The 16,654-nt window shown below is 37.3% G+C and overlaps 1 protein-coding gene across 2 annotated transcripts in view; it reads right to left on the reverse strand.

The window, feature by feature from the left end:
- Window positions 1-3,942: 3,942 nt before the first annotated feature.
- The window catches only part of b3glcta (beta 3-glucosyltransferase a), a 69,680-nt gene continuing 56,968 nt past the window's right edge, over window positions 3,943-16,654 (reverse strand). For both annotated transcript variants that reach the window (XM_044354852.1, XM_044354854.1), the window contains exons 12-15: window positions 10,781-10,880; window positions 10,213-10,332; window positions 8,422-8,566; window positions 3,943-6,528 (exon numbers count right to left, since the gene is read on the reverse strand). In XM_044354852.1, coding sequence (XP_044210787.1) covers window positions 6,361-6,528; window positions 8,422-8,566; window positions 10,213-10,332; window positions 10,781-10,880 — 533 coding nt within the window. In that variant the 3' untranslated portion in view covers window positions 3,943-6,360. The remainder of the gene's footprint in view (window positions 6,529-8,421; window positions 8,567-10,212; window positions 10,333-10,780; window positions 10,881-16,654) is intronic.

Raw genomic sequence — 16,654 nt, forward strand, 5'->3', positions numbered from 1 at the left:
TGTTATAAATATGGCTTTGCCTCAAGTTTCCAGCAGATCATTGATTACTAGGTAGCATTGTGATAGAGGGAAACATGGCATCAGAACTAATTGAAAGTGTCAGATGTCAAATTCTTATTATTTGCAAAGAGGGGCTTTCTCAGTGTCAAATCATGGCTAAGGGTTTCTAAAGGGGCAGTGCATGGAACTCTAAAACTCTTTGCAGAAACTGGATCAGTTGTATCCAAAGCACAATCAGGCAGACTATAAGTGACCACACCATTAGAAGATCAATCAGAAGATCAATACACTAAGCTTAGTTCCCGGAGAGATAGAAAAGCAACTTCATCACAGATACAGAATTGGCTAAATAAAGAACGACTCCAATCAGCAAAAGTACTGTCAAAAGAAAGCGGTCTTGTGGTGGTCTCAGAGAACGAGTAGCAGTTTCTAAACCACTTCTCAGGAGGGAAAACAAGGCCAAACACTTGGGATGGGCTAAGAGATACCAGCATTTCACAGTGGATGACTGGAAAAAGTCCTATTTACTTATGAATCCAAGTTTGAAAAGTATGGCAGTAACAGAAGGGTGTATGTAAGACAAACAGGAGAGAGAATGAAACCACAGTGTATCAAACCCACAGTGAAACATGGTGGTGGGAATATTCAAGTCTGGGATGTTTTGCGTACTCTGGAGTTGGACACCTGCACCAAATTGATTCCAATGATCCCAAACACACCTCAAAGCTTTGCAAGAACTACTTGAAGACCAAAGAAGACCAAGGAGTCCTGACTGTCATGGATTTTTCTCCACAGTCATCTGACCTCAACCCCACTGAACATTTATGGAGGCACTTGAAGACTGAGAAAACCAAACAGGAAGCTCTTTTGAACATTGTCAAATCATGCTGGGATAGAATGGGTCATCAGGTTTTGCAAAAACTTGTGGAGTCCATGCCAGCTCAGGTGCATGCTGCCATTAAAGCAAAAGGGGACATACCAAATACTAAGATATTCTGAAATTCATGTACATTTTTCAAAGATGCAACTTCTCACTGAAATATATATGTATATATATATATATATATATATATATATATATATATATATATATATATATATATATATATATATATATATATATATATATATATATATATATATATATATATATATATATATATATATATATATATATATATATATATATATATATATATATATATATATATATATATACAATTGCTATTATCGTTTGTAATGAAAAGGATTGTAAAACATTCAAATCAAATGCAAAATAGAAATGTCTTGACTAGTGGTCCCTACATCTTTGATAGACTCCTTAAGAATAACTTTTAATAAGGATGAAGGAGAGTCATCAAAGTCAGTCTGTACTGCTACATCCTTGTACAGCTATTGAAGTGAAGAAATCCTGTTTATTAGGCCATGAGAACATTGTGAAAAACTATGTAAAAACCATCTACATTCAGGTCAAACTATAACTAAGATCACACAAAGTTCAATATTGGAGTTTATTGTTTGGATGTTTACCTCTCGCTCCAGCTGTCTGTCTTGTTTTTAGTTTATTGTTATATCAATAAAAAGTTGATCACAAAGAATACAAGTGTATACTAGATAATATATCAGCAGACTCCACTCACATCTTGGACAGCTAATACCATCTCCCCCCATCAAGCAGATGATACAGTGTCCCATGCTGCAGCCTGAGCAGATACAGTACAAGGAGTCTGTTGTTCCCCTGCCAATAAAACTGATTAACTCAGAATGATAGTCTGAGTCTCCACTGCACAAACACAGTGCTTCACATTCCTATCCCTCCCTTCCTTTCCTTATATCCTATTAATTGTTTTATGGTCACTGGCTCTGTACAATAATGCTTTTTTCCCCCCAACAATGTATGTCGTTAATTGCAGTCTCTGTAGGATATATTGTGCTTTTGTCCAGCATTGCTTGCTTTTTATTTATGTTTTCTTTGACTGTTTCTGTGTGCTTTCTGCTGTGACTTCCATGTCCAAGACAAATTTCCCCACAAGGGCGATAAAGTTTATTTGATCTAATTGATTCTGCTCTTGGAATAAGCAGCTGGTGGAGTGTAAGTGTTCAGAAATATTTTAATCACTATCAGTAGCCTGACACTATGACAGCATGCTATTTATTTTACTATTGAACTAGCTATAAAACCAATCTTGTGTAACCAGTGGTTAAGAGCCTTTTGACTTTCAACACTTGTCCTTGGCCTGGCTTTAACTGCAACCTGCCCATTTACCAGCACACCTGAAGTTTAACATCTACTTCTTAAAAGAAAACCCTCTCAAATTCAGTATTGTAATATGACCGAGTGTTTTCCTGTGGGGCTAAATTGTGCCGGCACAATCATATTACCCTTCGAGGGCATCACTGAATTATACATATACATGAAAAATAATTAATTTGCCAGTCTTGCCAACATTCATTATCATGATTTTCTTATTCCAAATAGACCAGGAAGGAGATGACTCCTGCTGAGGAACACCTTTTGAATGCATAATGTTCAAAATCAGTACAACCTGGATGCCATCAGTGGAATTTCCCCTGGGCAAAACGAGATTTTAGATGCCTCTAAAGCTTCTGTGTCTGCATCTATATCAAACTCTTGGCTTACAAACCCTATAACACATCTGACTCATCAAACTGGCAAATTTCTGGCCCCATATGTGTGAGAAAGACGGATTAGAGCGTAATTATCAATAGTCTCACATTAATGAGAAATCATTAAAAAATGATGAGTTATGAATGAATTTGTTTGCACTCTCAACATGACCCCTTCTGCTGATTATGTAATAATAAGCTTCTTCACTGCTTCCTTCATGTTCATTACTCAAATATCTGGGACAAACGACTACGTTTATGCTATTAGCATACGACTCATTGAATGACTGCAAATCAGAAAGGAGCAAAATTAAAATCATACACAGAAACACCATGTTTTTTTTATACACAGAAATAGTATGCATAATGTTACATTGTGGATTGAAAGCAAGTGTGTCTTGCTAATTTACAAAGTACTTTTTCACTAATGTCACAAAATATCCAAATGATTTATGGTTAGTTTAAAATTAATGGAACTCAGAGATAACAAAAATAAGACTCTACAGCCACACTAACAGCTGTGTGAAAACATAGCAGGTATAATGTTCTCCATGTTATCCATCTTAGTGTGCTAGCATACTAACATTAGCTGAATAGCAATAGGTATTTAAACCAAGGTACTGGAGAAGGTGAAAGTTTGACCTGATGATAAAAAGGCACTAGATGAGAAGGTAAGGGATCACCAATGTGATTATAATTCATCCTCAGGGGGAAAGGAACATCTGAACCAAATTTCATGGAAATGCATCCAATCATTGCTGGGACATTTCACTGAAAAACATAAATGCCAAAAGAAGTAGTAGTAGTAGTCAGCAGTCACCATGACACAACCAACCAACAGACAGGCCTTGTCATCGCTAAATGCTACAGCAGAAATATGAAAATTACACATCGTATAGTACATGTTTCAACTGGCTGCATTTTAACTTCATGAGATCACTTACAGTAACTGGGAAGAAGTTTCTGTAGGGGTTGTCTTGTACTTAATTTGCTAATAAGATCTTTGCCCTCCCTGTTGTTCCCCTGAAGGGATGGAAAACAGATTTGCAACAAGTGAGAAAACTGAGTTATGATAAAAGCCTCAGCTGCGCTGACTGTGACAAGAGATTTGTGATGGCACTGACTGCTGCAGCTCTTCTCATCCGCTCCATTTTGCCAGCCCTGCTGATCACAGTGAATCCTCTGAGGAAAAAACACTCATATTCAAACAGCCCCAAATGTAAATTCAAAACCTCCAACTGCTCTCCAACCAGGACTCTCCACAGCTCAGACATGCTTTTATTCAAATAGGGGTTGAATAGTAATCCAGACATGTGAACTCTGATCTTTACTTAAAAAGGTAAAGGCAGACGTTGAAGTATGACAACCTGAACTTTCTGTACAGTTCATTTGTAATCTGCTGCTAATGGAGGATTAAAGCTAAACAGGTGCAGATGGAGTGTCTGCAAAGTGCCACAGTAGATTTGAGATGTCAATTTACATAAAACCTGCAACCTTCTCGCTTCTGCTCACAATTTAACCTAGTGAAATTTTACAAAGCTGGTTCATTCAAATTACAAAACTTTTAGCTTTTTCACAGTATTTTCAAAGTTTTTCACAATTGCTTCAGTAGAGAGTGGTTGCAATGACAACCACAACACTGGAAAGAGAGAACATTTTTTCAGTGATTTTGCACACATGAAATACACCATTGGAGGCAGAAATCTCAGAGGTGGGTGTTTCAAGAGCTAAACCCATAAAACTAAAACTCTCTGCATGGCTAGACACCAGTAGAAATAAGTGAGAAAATGTTTTTTTTAACAAATTGACACAGAATACTCAAGTGATGATGAGCGTTGTCAAATTAAGCCCTGCAGACCATTCAGAGTTTTTGACTTTTCTTCACAAAATGTTTCTTGTACATTCTTCCATTATTTATTAATTTAAAAAAATAATTAATTTAAATAAATGCATTAAGTATACGTCATCAAGAGGATAAAAGGTAAAGAAAATGAACAGTTCAGGGAGCATTACTATGGCACAATGATTGGAATTAGTTAATGTAGGCATCTGTTGTGTTTTTTCAAGCACGTGATCTCTTTAGTGACTTAAATGGTCATGAAAGCCACTTTTATGGCTTCATATTTGATGTTTTAAATGAGGTTTTGTCCAGAACTCACTCACACAACTGAGAACACTGAGGTCATGTCCTTTGTTTTATTTTCTGGGAATAAGGGAATTTATCTGTAGGGGAGTTTACAGAAGTTACACACGGCGGACTCCATGTCTTTAGGGTGAACAAAGTAAAATAGAAATAAAGAATCCAGTATTTCCCCTCCAGAGTTATATACTTGGTAGTGTTGAGAAGACTTTGAAACAGCATTTAGACCTTCAGGTAGGGAAATAAAATCTTTAGAAAACATAATCCAGCAGTACAGTGAATAACTAAAATATGAAAAATACAAAAATTTACATATTTATTCCAATGTATGGCCGATTTTTCGGAAGGTCAGTGGTTGCACAGGGACTCATGACCTCATTATATCTAAATCCAGATACAACTAAATACAACTCAGACTCTTACCTGAACAGGACATGGTGGATTTTTTGGAGGAAATACAGTGATGCACTCATCCTCCTCTTTTACTGTTTTGGACAAGGATTAAAGAATAAAATTCAACACTAAAGTTTGACCCAACTGGGATGTTGCTGCTGACACACTAGAAATATTGGCAGAGCAAGCATGTTGTGTGGACCTACTGTACTTTGAATTACACAGAGGATTTCCCTCAGTGTAGAGCACTGTCTTACCACCACTCATCACTCCATGTGTGGGTGAGTCCCACTAGGAATTTAACTTGTTTCCTGCAAATAGGTTACAATTCATATGTGTGTTAGGAAATGTCTAGTTGACTTATTGCACTGCTTCCAATGCCTGAGGCTAACAGACTTTTCATGAACTTGAGCCGGCCTATTGTGCTATTAGGACAGTGTAAATTTAGCATCACAATGCTGACAAAAAGTAGAGGAACATCTCCTGTGTGACACTGTGTTTCAGTAATTTGTGCTCCCATATTAACATTTCAAATTCTCATTAGTTCCGTGTAATTAATATGTCTTTCATAATCCTTAGGTTTTCTAAAGCTTTTGTGACCATTATGAGGCAGCAGTCCAGCTTCCTTTTTTTTTTTTTAGAATGAAGCATTTAAGCTGCAAATTAATTTTTTAAGATGGCAAACAGCCAGAAGAAAGGTTTAATTCTTCAACCAGGGCTCAAGGTCTTTGAAAGACCTTTAATAATTGTCAGCAAATCATTGAGTCTGCCAATTAATTATCTCTGACAGTTAATTTTGTGAGAAAAAAATGTGAAAATGAGAAATTGGTTTGGTCCATTTCTACAGCACACCTCGGGGTATCAGCTAATGTTTTAAAAGTAACTATGTCCATGAAATTATGCTCAGGTTCTTTGAACCTGTGACTCTGTTAAAAGAGCAAAATGAGCCTTGAGAAACAGATGATTTTGGCCAAAAATGCAATGAGGATGTTGAGGTGAATAAAGGCAAGACGCTAACCTGCTTGAGCACCAGTTGGATCCTGATAATCACTACGTGTTGGGTACATTTTGGGAGTAATTACAAACCTTCAGCATGCTGAGTGCTTTTCAGAGCTTTAATGCTGCCTTTTAGCTGCACCAAATACACTCGCACATTGTACATACATACATATTCATAAGGACTAGTTGTGTGCTTAAAATTATAACTCCGTTTTAGCGCTCTTATTAAGTCCATCTGAAGCTTTTGCCCTCAAGTCATCCTTAAGCCATTTGTTGAAAACAGCAATGGGGTCGATGTTCCAGTGTTTATGGAAAGAGATGGGCACCTGGTGAGCTAAGAAGTCTCTGGCATAGTCCTCTGGGCGTGCCTGAAAGGTAAGATTAAGTACAGTAATTTATATTTGGAAGCAGTCACAAGAGACTGCATACAAGAACTGCAGAGAGCAAAAGTGAAACCATGAAAGTGTAAGATTGCATTCAAACAGATACTGCATACTGAAAAGTAGGAAACTGGATACTTATATGTTTACAGAAATTGCTTTAAACATCAAATCAGTTTTTGAAATAGTAAGTGGTAATTTTTTCTTTATTTTATTTGACTTTGACACACCTACAATTTGCATTTAAGAGATACAATATATAGAGATACAATATATTAGAAATTTGGGCTCTTATTTAAGGCCCTGCACACTCATGTTGCACTTGCACAGGTGATTTCACGTATCTCTGCTAATTAGCCCTTTTTTCAGGACTGCGTGGGCATGTTTGGACTGATCTGACACCTTGTTCAGTCTCCTGTTGTTTTGTTAGGGTGGGACAAATTACACCTTATCAAAGGCCATTTTCACAAACAACATTCTGACATGTCACAGTAGGAAAAGCATAGGTGTAAATAATAAAATTAATGATGGCTGAATTCCATTTGCATTTTCCATTTTCTTCTACTTTCAGGGTCCTGGTGTTGTTCATGCTGGTTTGCTCTCACACTGTCATGACTTACTGGGACACTTCAATAGAACAGAGCCCTCGTTAATGTTATTATTAAAACCTGTGCTTCTCCTACTATGAAGAGTCAAAAAGTCTGCTGTGAAAAAAAGGCTATTGTTATTGGCATATGGAGTTTGGTGCTTTCACATAATTTCCAGCAAAGCCCCGCCCACCTTCAACCTAATGTTGCATTCACGTCACATTGAAGTTACAGTAATTACCGGTTTCTGACTCGTAATTACTGTTCACATCAACATCCAAGCCCTATTTACACCTGGGAGGCTCTGATTTTTCTGAAAGCTCAACATATCTGACTTAATAATTAGGAAGGGCCTGAGAAGTCAAAAATATGGACACAACAGTCAGTTGTAATCCGTCTTTCAATGTAATTAAACACAATTTCAATGGATATAGCGCTATTCTGTTGATACACAGTATTTCTAACCCTCTGAGATAACCAATGATGTGAATGCTAGCAAGCTATAAACATGGAATCTCAGTCATCTCTACCATCCATCTCATATGATGTGAACGTGGCATGGTGCTGCATTCACGGTGTATGGTAGAATGGGAAGAACAGGAAAAAACTCATGTTATTCTGACTTTGGAGCGTTTGCATTTAGTTGAAGATGGTTTACCCCCATTTCTAACCTAAATCAACATTTTTTTTATCATGTTACATATTAATAGCAGTTTGTTAACACCAGATATAAATTAAACATTGTATAGCCAGCACATTTTTAATTAACTGAATCAACTGCTGTTAATATTGGATTTATTTACGATATAATTGCCAGTTTAGTAGTCAGTTTTCCAAAGTCCCAATATCTCAGAATCTGAATTACAAGTACAAAGACCAATGTGAATAGTTCTTCACACTTGGTGGCACATAATTACGGTCTATAAAATGCAACTTGAACATGGCATAAACAGAGAGCTAATCAGCCAGAACAACTGAAAACATGTGTATGGGTGTGCAGGGCCCCTAAATATCAGATATCGGCTAGTTGTGCTGTCGACTGTCAATGAGATAGTGGTTCTTTTCTGTTTCTGGCTAATGAGTGCAAACTCTGCAATGTAATTTTATTTGCACAGTTTATTTGTTCAAAGGCATCATAGCAAAATTTCACACTTCAACTGAACAGGTGCTGGAGAGATTATACTGTATTTTAAATGATTATTCCTTATCATGCTAAAAATTAAATGAATTCAGTATATTTTGGCATGAAAATGCACACAGAGAGACACAATGTATTGAGCAGTTTATATATAACCTGGTGGAAGAGAGGACTGTGTGTGGCAGGAAGTCCGAGAGCGTTGAGGCACATTCCCAGCACCATGTCATCCGGCGCATCATTGCTGTAGCACTTGCAGCCGCTGTTAAGAAGTTGAACCACAGCCTCCCTACTAAACACCATACTGCAGTGACACAGACAGACAACAGAAATGTAAAAATAGATACAAAACACAGCTGATTTAGCTGCACTGTAAATGATCATTATAGAATCAAATGTTGGGAAAAGACCAGAGAATAATGTGTCTTTAAGCTCCCATCTTTATTTTTGGAAAATTTGTTTAAATGTAAAATGTAATGTAATGTAAATGTAATGTACAAAACACACACAACACACATGCCCCCCTTGAAATAAATAAATGAATAAATAAAAAACTAAAATAGATAGATAAAATAAAAATACAGCAAGGAAGGACTAAATGCAGCATACTCAAATAGTACATGTTTACATACCCAATTCCACTGTACTGATAACAACTTCAGTATGATCAATAACACTGAAATAATATTATGAGCTCACAAGGTAAAACTGAGAAAGAAAAAAAAAAAGGGAAATTAGATTCAGGAGAGTCTATCCTAATTCTCAGGGTCCGTCAGAGTGGGATATTTAACCAAGACTGTTATCCTATAATCACATTTGCATTAAGGGTTCTCATGTAGCTCTAGCTCCTCTATCTCAGAAAAGGTTGCCAAATCTTACAGAATTTGCCAGATGAACCTTTCAATGTGTGCTTAATTTTTTTTAACCTCATATAAGATATTCCTGATCCACTGCATATGAGATGGAGAAATTGTGTCTTTCCATTTCAGTAGGATTAGACGACGAGCAAGGAGCGTACAGAATGCTAAGAAGTCACACTGGAGCTTGTTCAAAGAGTAGATATCAGAGGGTACGCCAAAAAGCTATAATAGGGCAGGGGTCTGTAGTCATATAGGTCACCTCTGAAAGTGTCTTAAACACAGAAGTCCAGTTAATTTCAGCTCCCATCTTTAGGTTCATCATGCTTGTTTTATTCACTCAGTGAGAGGTCGACAAAGTAGGGAATGAAGCTGCAAATCAAGCTGAGGGGGAGGTGTGGTTTTCTGTGTATCAGCACTGTGTAACAATGATGTGACATCTCTTTTAAAAGAGAAGCAATTACACATGGAGAAAAAAAAATCTCTCTCTCGCTGCGAGAAAAATCGCTCATTGCCAATCAAAACAGTTTTTTTTTGGAGATATCACTTTTGATAAAGCTGGCAGTTGCAGTGTTGTAAAGTGTCACAACAGTCGAAGTTAAATAAATAAGTTAAATAAAGTTTCTGACACACATCTCAAGAATTATCTATAGTATAGCTTTCCTCTAGCACTGGCAGCTGACATATAACTTGTCCAATTTAAAAATAACTTACATGCAATAAAGAGTGCTGTAAAATGTGGATCTTATGGAATTGCAATTATTTTTGTGCTTACTTGCAATAGAAGTGTTTGTGTATCTGTCGGTGTAGTGTGAGTATTACTATGCATCAACTCCCCGCCTTGTCTTATCAACTGATGAGCGTCTGTTTACTGTATATTGTGATTTATTCCATATTTTTATTTAGTGTCTTTATTGTAATGCAGCCTGAGAACCAAATTTCCATTAGGGGAGCAACACAGTTTTAAACTGAACTGAAAAGGGTTTATCAGTAAATAACAGATTATAGTTTTTTCATTACACGTTTCATAGTCCCTATGCTGTGTGTGTATCTTTCATCATTATTCCCTGAGTATCCGAGCTGTGAAACTCACCCTCCACCTCCTGTGATGTAGCTGTAACCGCCTTGGCTCAGGCCGTAGCCGTACCTCTCCCCTAGACACACTGGTTCAGAGGGGTCGTAACAGCTCAGCAAGACTTGCAATCTGGGGAGGCTGCAGAGAGCACAGATCAAACCCATCACACACTCATCATCAATGTACAGACATCTGCACACACACACAGGTGCATGCACATATACACGCACAAATGAAACCAGCCATTTAGAGGCTGAAATAACTGCTCTCCCTCAGGCACTATTACACATCCAGAGGCTTCCACATGAAGGGGCATCCTGACAGATATAAAGTGAAGCCAGCTGGACTTGAATTTATGAACTGAGCTTTTTAGATGTTCGACAGGATGGTAATATCTCTGTAACTCATTTTCCCAAAATGACTTCATTCCAAGCTGTGCAAACCCTTTTCATGGCTCTGAGACAGAATCTGTTAGAAAATTTATGAATTAATGTCAGTCAAGGTTAGAAAAAAAAGAAAATATGGCATGAGAGACTGTGTCACAATTGAAAACGTGAGAAACCAATTTCAGATCATGAAAAGATACCTGATAAGTGTGTCATCGTCCACAACAAGGAGCCACTTGGTCTTTGGGACTTCGCTGCTTAGAAATCTTTTAAGGATTGCAAATGTTTTCCCGCAGTGGCCTGCAAGTAGAGACATGCTATCAATATACTGGCCTGTACAACTTAATCACATATTGACCATGTGCTGTATTCTGGTTTACAAAGATGAACGACCCTGTTACTGGAAGAAAAACACACTTGGCATAAGTAGGTATTTAGATGCGTACACACGCCTGCATACACACAAATACAGACACGGGAAAACAGCTCTGCCACAAAAGGGGAAAAAAACTGCTGTCATAAATTATGTTAATGCCAAAGGATTTGAGAGGCGGCAAGCTAACCAACAGTCACGTTGAGTAACTAAAAAAAACAGCAACATATCACCTAGGAGAGGCAACTACTGCAATAAGTCAAATGCTACAGCTCCATTCAATACCCTGAGTGAATTTATTTTTCAGCTTCAAAGGCTCCTGTGAGAATCCAACCTGAGCAGTGTTTATATACTTTAGTGCTCTGACTGATAAGATAAAAAATCATTAAGCACGGTCAATAGTGTTTTATCTAAATAATATGAAAATGATTGCAACAAACAAGTTGCTAATTAGACATTCATTGTCATGATAGGAGTCTTTGAGGAGACAATAAAAATAAATGGGACTAATTAAGCCCAAACCTAACAAGGGTGCGGTATTTTGCATTTGCAACTTGTATTTATATTTAAGCATTTATTTGAAAGTCTCATGTATCATAGTTTACAAAGCGTGAACAAGTAGAGGATCTGTATTCTGCTCAAGGACACCTCAAAAGCGCACGTTGCTGACATATCAGCTACTGCAGCGATAAAACAATTGATCTTATGTTTAAGGGGCTGTCTCTTAAAAAGCTGTTGCCACCTTCTAAAGATTTGTACTGTACTGCGCAGCATTAAAAAAAAAATCCTATTTTCAATTGGAGGATATTTCTTCTGTCTTCTAGAGCTATGTTAGTGGAGAGAAAGCAGATGTCTTCTTTCTGACATCTCAAAGAAATAAGGTATGTTTGGCTTGATGGGCCGCGAAGATCAAACTTTTACTCAGGCATGTTTGACGTGACCGCCAGACGAAACAAAATGTTCTGCCAACTCTTGAAAACAACAGTGGTGTGATAGTACACAACAAATACAAGGAACCCGAAGAAATATACCCATCACAATTCAAATATCTGCACACCATTGGGGCTGGGAGCTGAGACATGGAAATCCCTGGTGGCAAGCATCACAAAGAATACTGAGGCCTTACTGTTTTATTTATAAGGCACCCAAGGTGTTTTTCCCTGGTATCTGAATATAGAACAAGAAAGGACACCTTGAACTGCTGACAGGAATAAAATCCAAAAACGCACTTTTAGAGGCAGGCCTCCAGACAAGCCTGCTAATCTTATTTCTAGTTGGAGGAGGTTGTTGAGTGACATTCAGGGGCCTGGAAAGAAAAAGATGCAGTAGCTTCCATGTTCTTGTCTCTTGCAGTATCTGTCATTAAAATGTGAGCACAAAAGTGTGCACTATCACTCACTTACATTTACCTCAACATAATACAGCAGCAAAATCATGTTAGGACTCAAAAATGGCTTCTATCCTCAGATCTTTGCTCTCCGACACACTGGAGGTAAGTGCATGTACAACACGTTTGACAGTGAATACTTAGAATAGTATTTACTTGATAAAGTTCCTTCCTTCACCATGTTCCCATTTCAAGGTCATGCCCCACCCTTCCTCTAACCTGCTCAGGATATCTAAAACTTTAACCTTAAAATTGAGTTTATTTTTCCCATTTTCAAAATGTATACACAGCAAGGTTTGTGTGTTTTCAACAGACTTCATTGTAACTAAAGATGACAGTACGATAAACCACAGTTTTAAATGGGGTCAAAGCTGGTTTCTGGAGACAACCAAGTTAATTTATTTTTTTTATGTTTAAACAGTCTTAAAGCCAGTTTTCCTGATATTTCCCTTGCATTTTCCAGAACTATTCACTTATTAATGGATTACATCCATCCAACCGTCCATCCATCCATCCATTTATCTGCTTACTTGCTGAATGTTTTTGTTTTGTTGCCTTGAAATCCTGAACTCTTTCTTCCAAATGTACACAAATACTGTATTTTTGTACTTCACTCATAGATACATTAATGATATAGTTTTAAGACTTGGCTCTAAAAGCATAGGCGAATCATTGAGTTAACAGAAGGTGAAAAAATAACCAATAATGGTGGTGACTACAGATTCTTGACATATTGATGCCTGTTGGCTGTTGATGAACTGCAAGGCTGCTTGCAGCAATCATTAGCATAAACCTTGAAATCTTTGAAAAGGAAAAGAAAGAAATGGACAGGAAGAAATTATCCATGTGCTGACTTGGTCCGATTACTGATTCAGTATCATGTGGGTATTCAGCACTAAAGGACGGATAAACTACTTATTTCTCATTTGACCTCAATCATATATCATTTCAAGATATGTTATTAACAGTGGCCAGTGGCTTTATGTCTCTAAGAGACTGACTACATTGCAGTGCAACAAGAATATAATTTTCTGTTGTTATAGTATTGTTCAATTAAGTGAAAAAAAACTGAATCTGTGAGTGCTGACAACTCCATTTGTTATTTTTGTATTGTTTAATTGAGGGGAGTTTTGGTCAGATATACTTAAACCACTGCAGAAACCCAATCTACTGTATATTACTTCATAATGTAAATGGTATCATAAGTGCTCTGCCTGACTGACAGCATGCATAGTTACTGAACTGACAGTAGCTCCAGTATCTGGCCCCTTACCAAATTAGAGAAGATCCCACTGCCTTGATGATGGACTGAGGATTGCTGCCAAAGTTCCAACACTCAATTGTTGTCTCGCAAAAGTAAAAAAAACTGGCAGGCAGTATAAGACAAAATTAAAAGGATGGAGCCACTCTCTTCTAAGATAATCCATGAGAAAGATGTTGGCAACACTGGCTTCAAAAAATATATTTATTTATGTATAATTGATTGGTTGAGAGGAGCAGAGTCATGGCTTTTTCTGGAGTAAGATGTCAAACTCAGAGGTAAGTCACACCAACACTCAGGTTAGGTAATGTGTCGAATTATGTAAATGAGCACATCTGAAAAGTCAGACAGCTTCTACTTGAAGTTTTTGTCTTGGCATAACCAGCTGCCAACCTCTCAGCTTGGCAGTATGCAAACTGTGAATGGGAGCAGACATCAGTACTTGTCCTGACCCCAGTATCTGTTGTATGGAAAGAATATCATGGCACATATATTCCACATGTAAACATCTGAAATATATATCAAGATTGTTTTGCTTAGTGGCAATGATTCAAACAGATGGACAGTTACCAGTTTATTTACGTTTTTACATACCTATTAGAGCTGCAATGATTAATATTTGGATCAATCAACAATTATTTTGATGATGAAATGTTGTAGTCATTTTTCAAGCAAAAATCCCAAACTTCAGCTAGTTGCACCCTCTGATATGTGAGGATTTGATACTTTTCCTATTTATATATCATGTTAAACCTCTTTGGGTTTTGGACTGTTGGTTGAGTAAAACAAGCAAATTGAATATCTGCTTGTGCTGTAGGGAAAAAACAGGTGCTTTTCATTATTTTCTGACATTAGCAAGCAAGCAAGCAAAACTTTATTTATATAGCACATTTCATTCCAGGTGGAAGCACAATGTGCTTCACAGACCGTGAGCTACCATGGAAGCTGCAGCCACAAAAAGTGTGTGGATAGTGTACAAGATAAAACATTAGACATAAGTAAACACAATTAAAACAAACACATAAATAATAAATGTGAGTTAAAACCCATTAAGAAAGTAGGAATTTAAAAAAAAACTAAGACCAGCAACAAGTGATTTATCAATTAATCAATAATGAAAATAATCTTTAGTTGCAGCCCTGCTACCTCATCTAATTACCTATAATCAAATGCAATCCACTTGAACAGCTCTGCAGTCGTTTTCACGGTATTAAAGTTTGGTTTTCCTGACACCGTCACAGTTGATTCTACTCTATGGCCACTTCTGAGGCTGTAGATGGTGATGATGTTGTACAGCGATGCATTATGTTTCATAATTTCCTGTGCCTGTCATCATCATCATGTAAATCCAAGCAGTATAATGCAACCCAGTACAACACCACCTATGGAATGAATTGATAAGTCAAAAAATATAAATCAAATGTATGTATGATACTATCATATTGACTTATTGATTGCAAATATAACAAAAGAAAGAGATAGGTAAATAACACAGATTTTAATTACTTAGTTACACTAGGGGGCTATTAGGTGTAAATTCAACAAGGCTTTTAAAACTATTCCTGCACAATATGAGCTCTTTGTTACAATCAGTTATGTTAACTTGTTTCTAAGGGATTTGAATAATAAAATCATCACTACGTTTTTAGTTTTTTAAAAGAATTTAAAGCAAACTACTTTCAGTCAAATGTGGCCCAACTCCAAACATTTACACATTACCTGTGTGTGACTGTACTGTCACTTCCCTTTTTACTCTTCACACATCAGACTCCAACTCTTTGCTACTTATGTCATCTCAAAAAGTCCTCCAGTTATGACTCCACTATTGTGAGCTGCATAATTGAGGTCAAGTATAAACTGGTTGTTGTAATTATGTTAACTGTTCACATATTTGCATTTACTGGTGTCTTTTTTTCCAAGAATAAACCTAACAAGCAGCAGGTTAGATGAAGAGTAGAGGCATCCTCTCATTCTTTCACAGGCCAACCATATCTAAATTCAGTATGGAGCACCTCCATCACTTTTGTTTCCTTCTGAGTGTCATGTTTAGACGACAGAGATTATATACTCTTCTTGTGATGTCATCATTTTGTTCCCCAGTGCGGGGAGAACAGAAAGAGTTTTGAAACCATTTTGAGCCAATCCTGAAAGAGGCATATCTTCAGAAAACCACCTAAAACAATAGTGAGGAAAATTAAAAAAAAAAAAAAAAAAGATTTCAATGTGGATATGTCTGTAATCTGGGAGCACTGTCAGTTGGTGCAAAAATAACTATCTGTGTTGTAGTGTCAGTAAGGCAAAGAAGCTTGTCATGGATTTGTAACATAGCAAAAAGCTGCTGGGACCTGTGCTGTCACTATTTACAACAAGGAGGTGGAAACAAGGCGGCTCTTGAAGTTCAAGGGTTGCATATCAACAACAAACTGGACTGATACCAGAACAATTTGACAAGAAAAGGTTGACTTTTATTCTCAACCTGCTCTGCAACAGACTAGTCCACATGTTCTGCCTCCACAGCATCAAGACCAGGCAGGATAAAAAAAAAAAAACGTTTGCAAAAGACGTCCTTGTTAAAGGACTGAGCAGCCTGGAGACAGCAACTGTAGGGAGACTATACCAGACACTTCTGAACAACAACCCTCGCCCCCACTACAGTGGGCTGAAAGTGGTTACAGCCAATGCATCATCCCATTAAGGTGCAACATGAGAGGTCTTAGGTGACGCTTTGTGCCGACAGCCATCAGACTGTAAAATAGTTTACACCCAAATGGCCCCTGCCTCAGGCAACCAGGAGGGTGCTGAGGCAGAGAGTTTGTGCTGTCTTTACAAACCACCAGGGATTGCTTTAGGAATTCTGATCCATGTACATGTTCTTTTACTCATTTCTGATTATAATACATTATGCATTTCCCTTATTTCCACATGAGTTGGCACATAACACCTTTTCTGTACACATGTTACATCTGGCCTTGTTTTGTTCAGGTTTAATCATTGTACTGTTTACTAACACAGCAAAGCTGATTTCTGATGAGGAATCTCTAAGATCCAAAGTG

This window comes from Thunnus albacares, chromosome 6 (genome assembly GCF_914725855.1).
Source record: "Thunnus albacares chromosome 6, fThuAlb1.1, whole genome shotgun sequence".
Lineage (NCBI taxonomy): Eukaryota > Metazoa > Chordata > Actinopteri > Scombriformes > Scombridae > Thunnus > Thunnus albacares.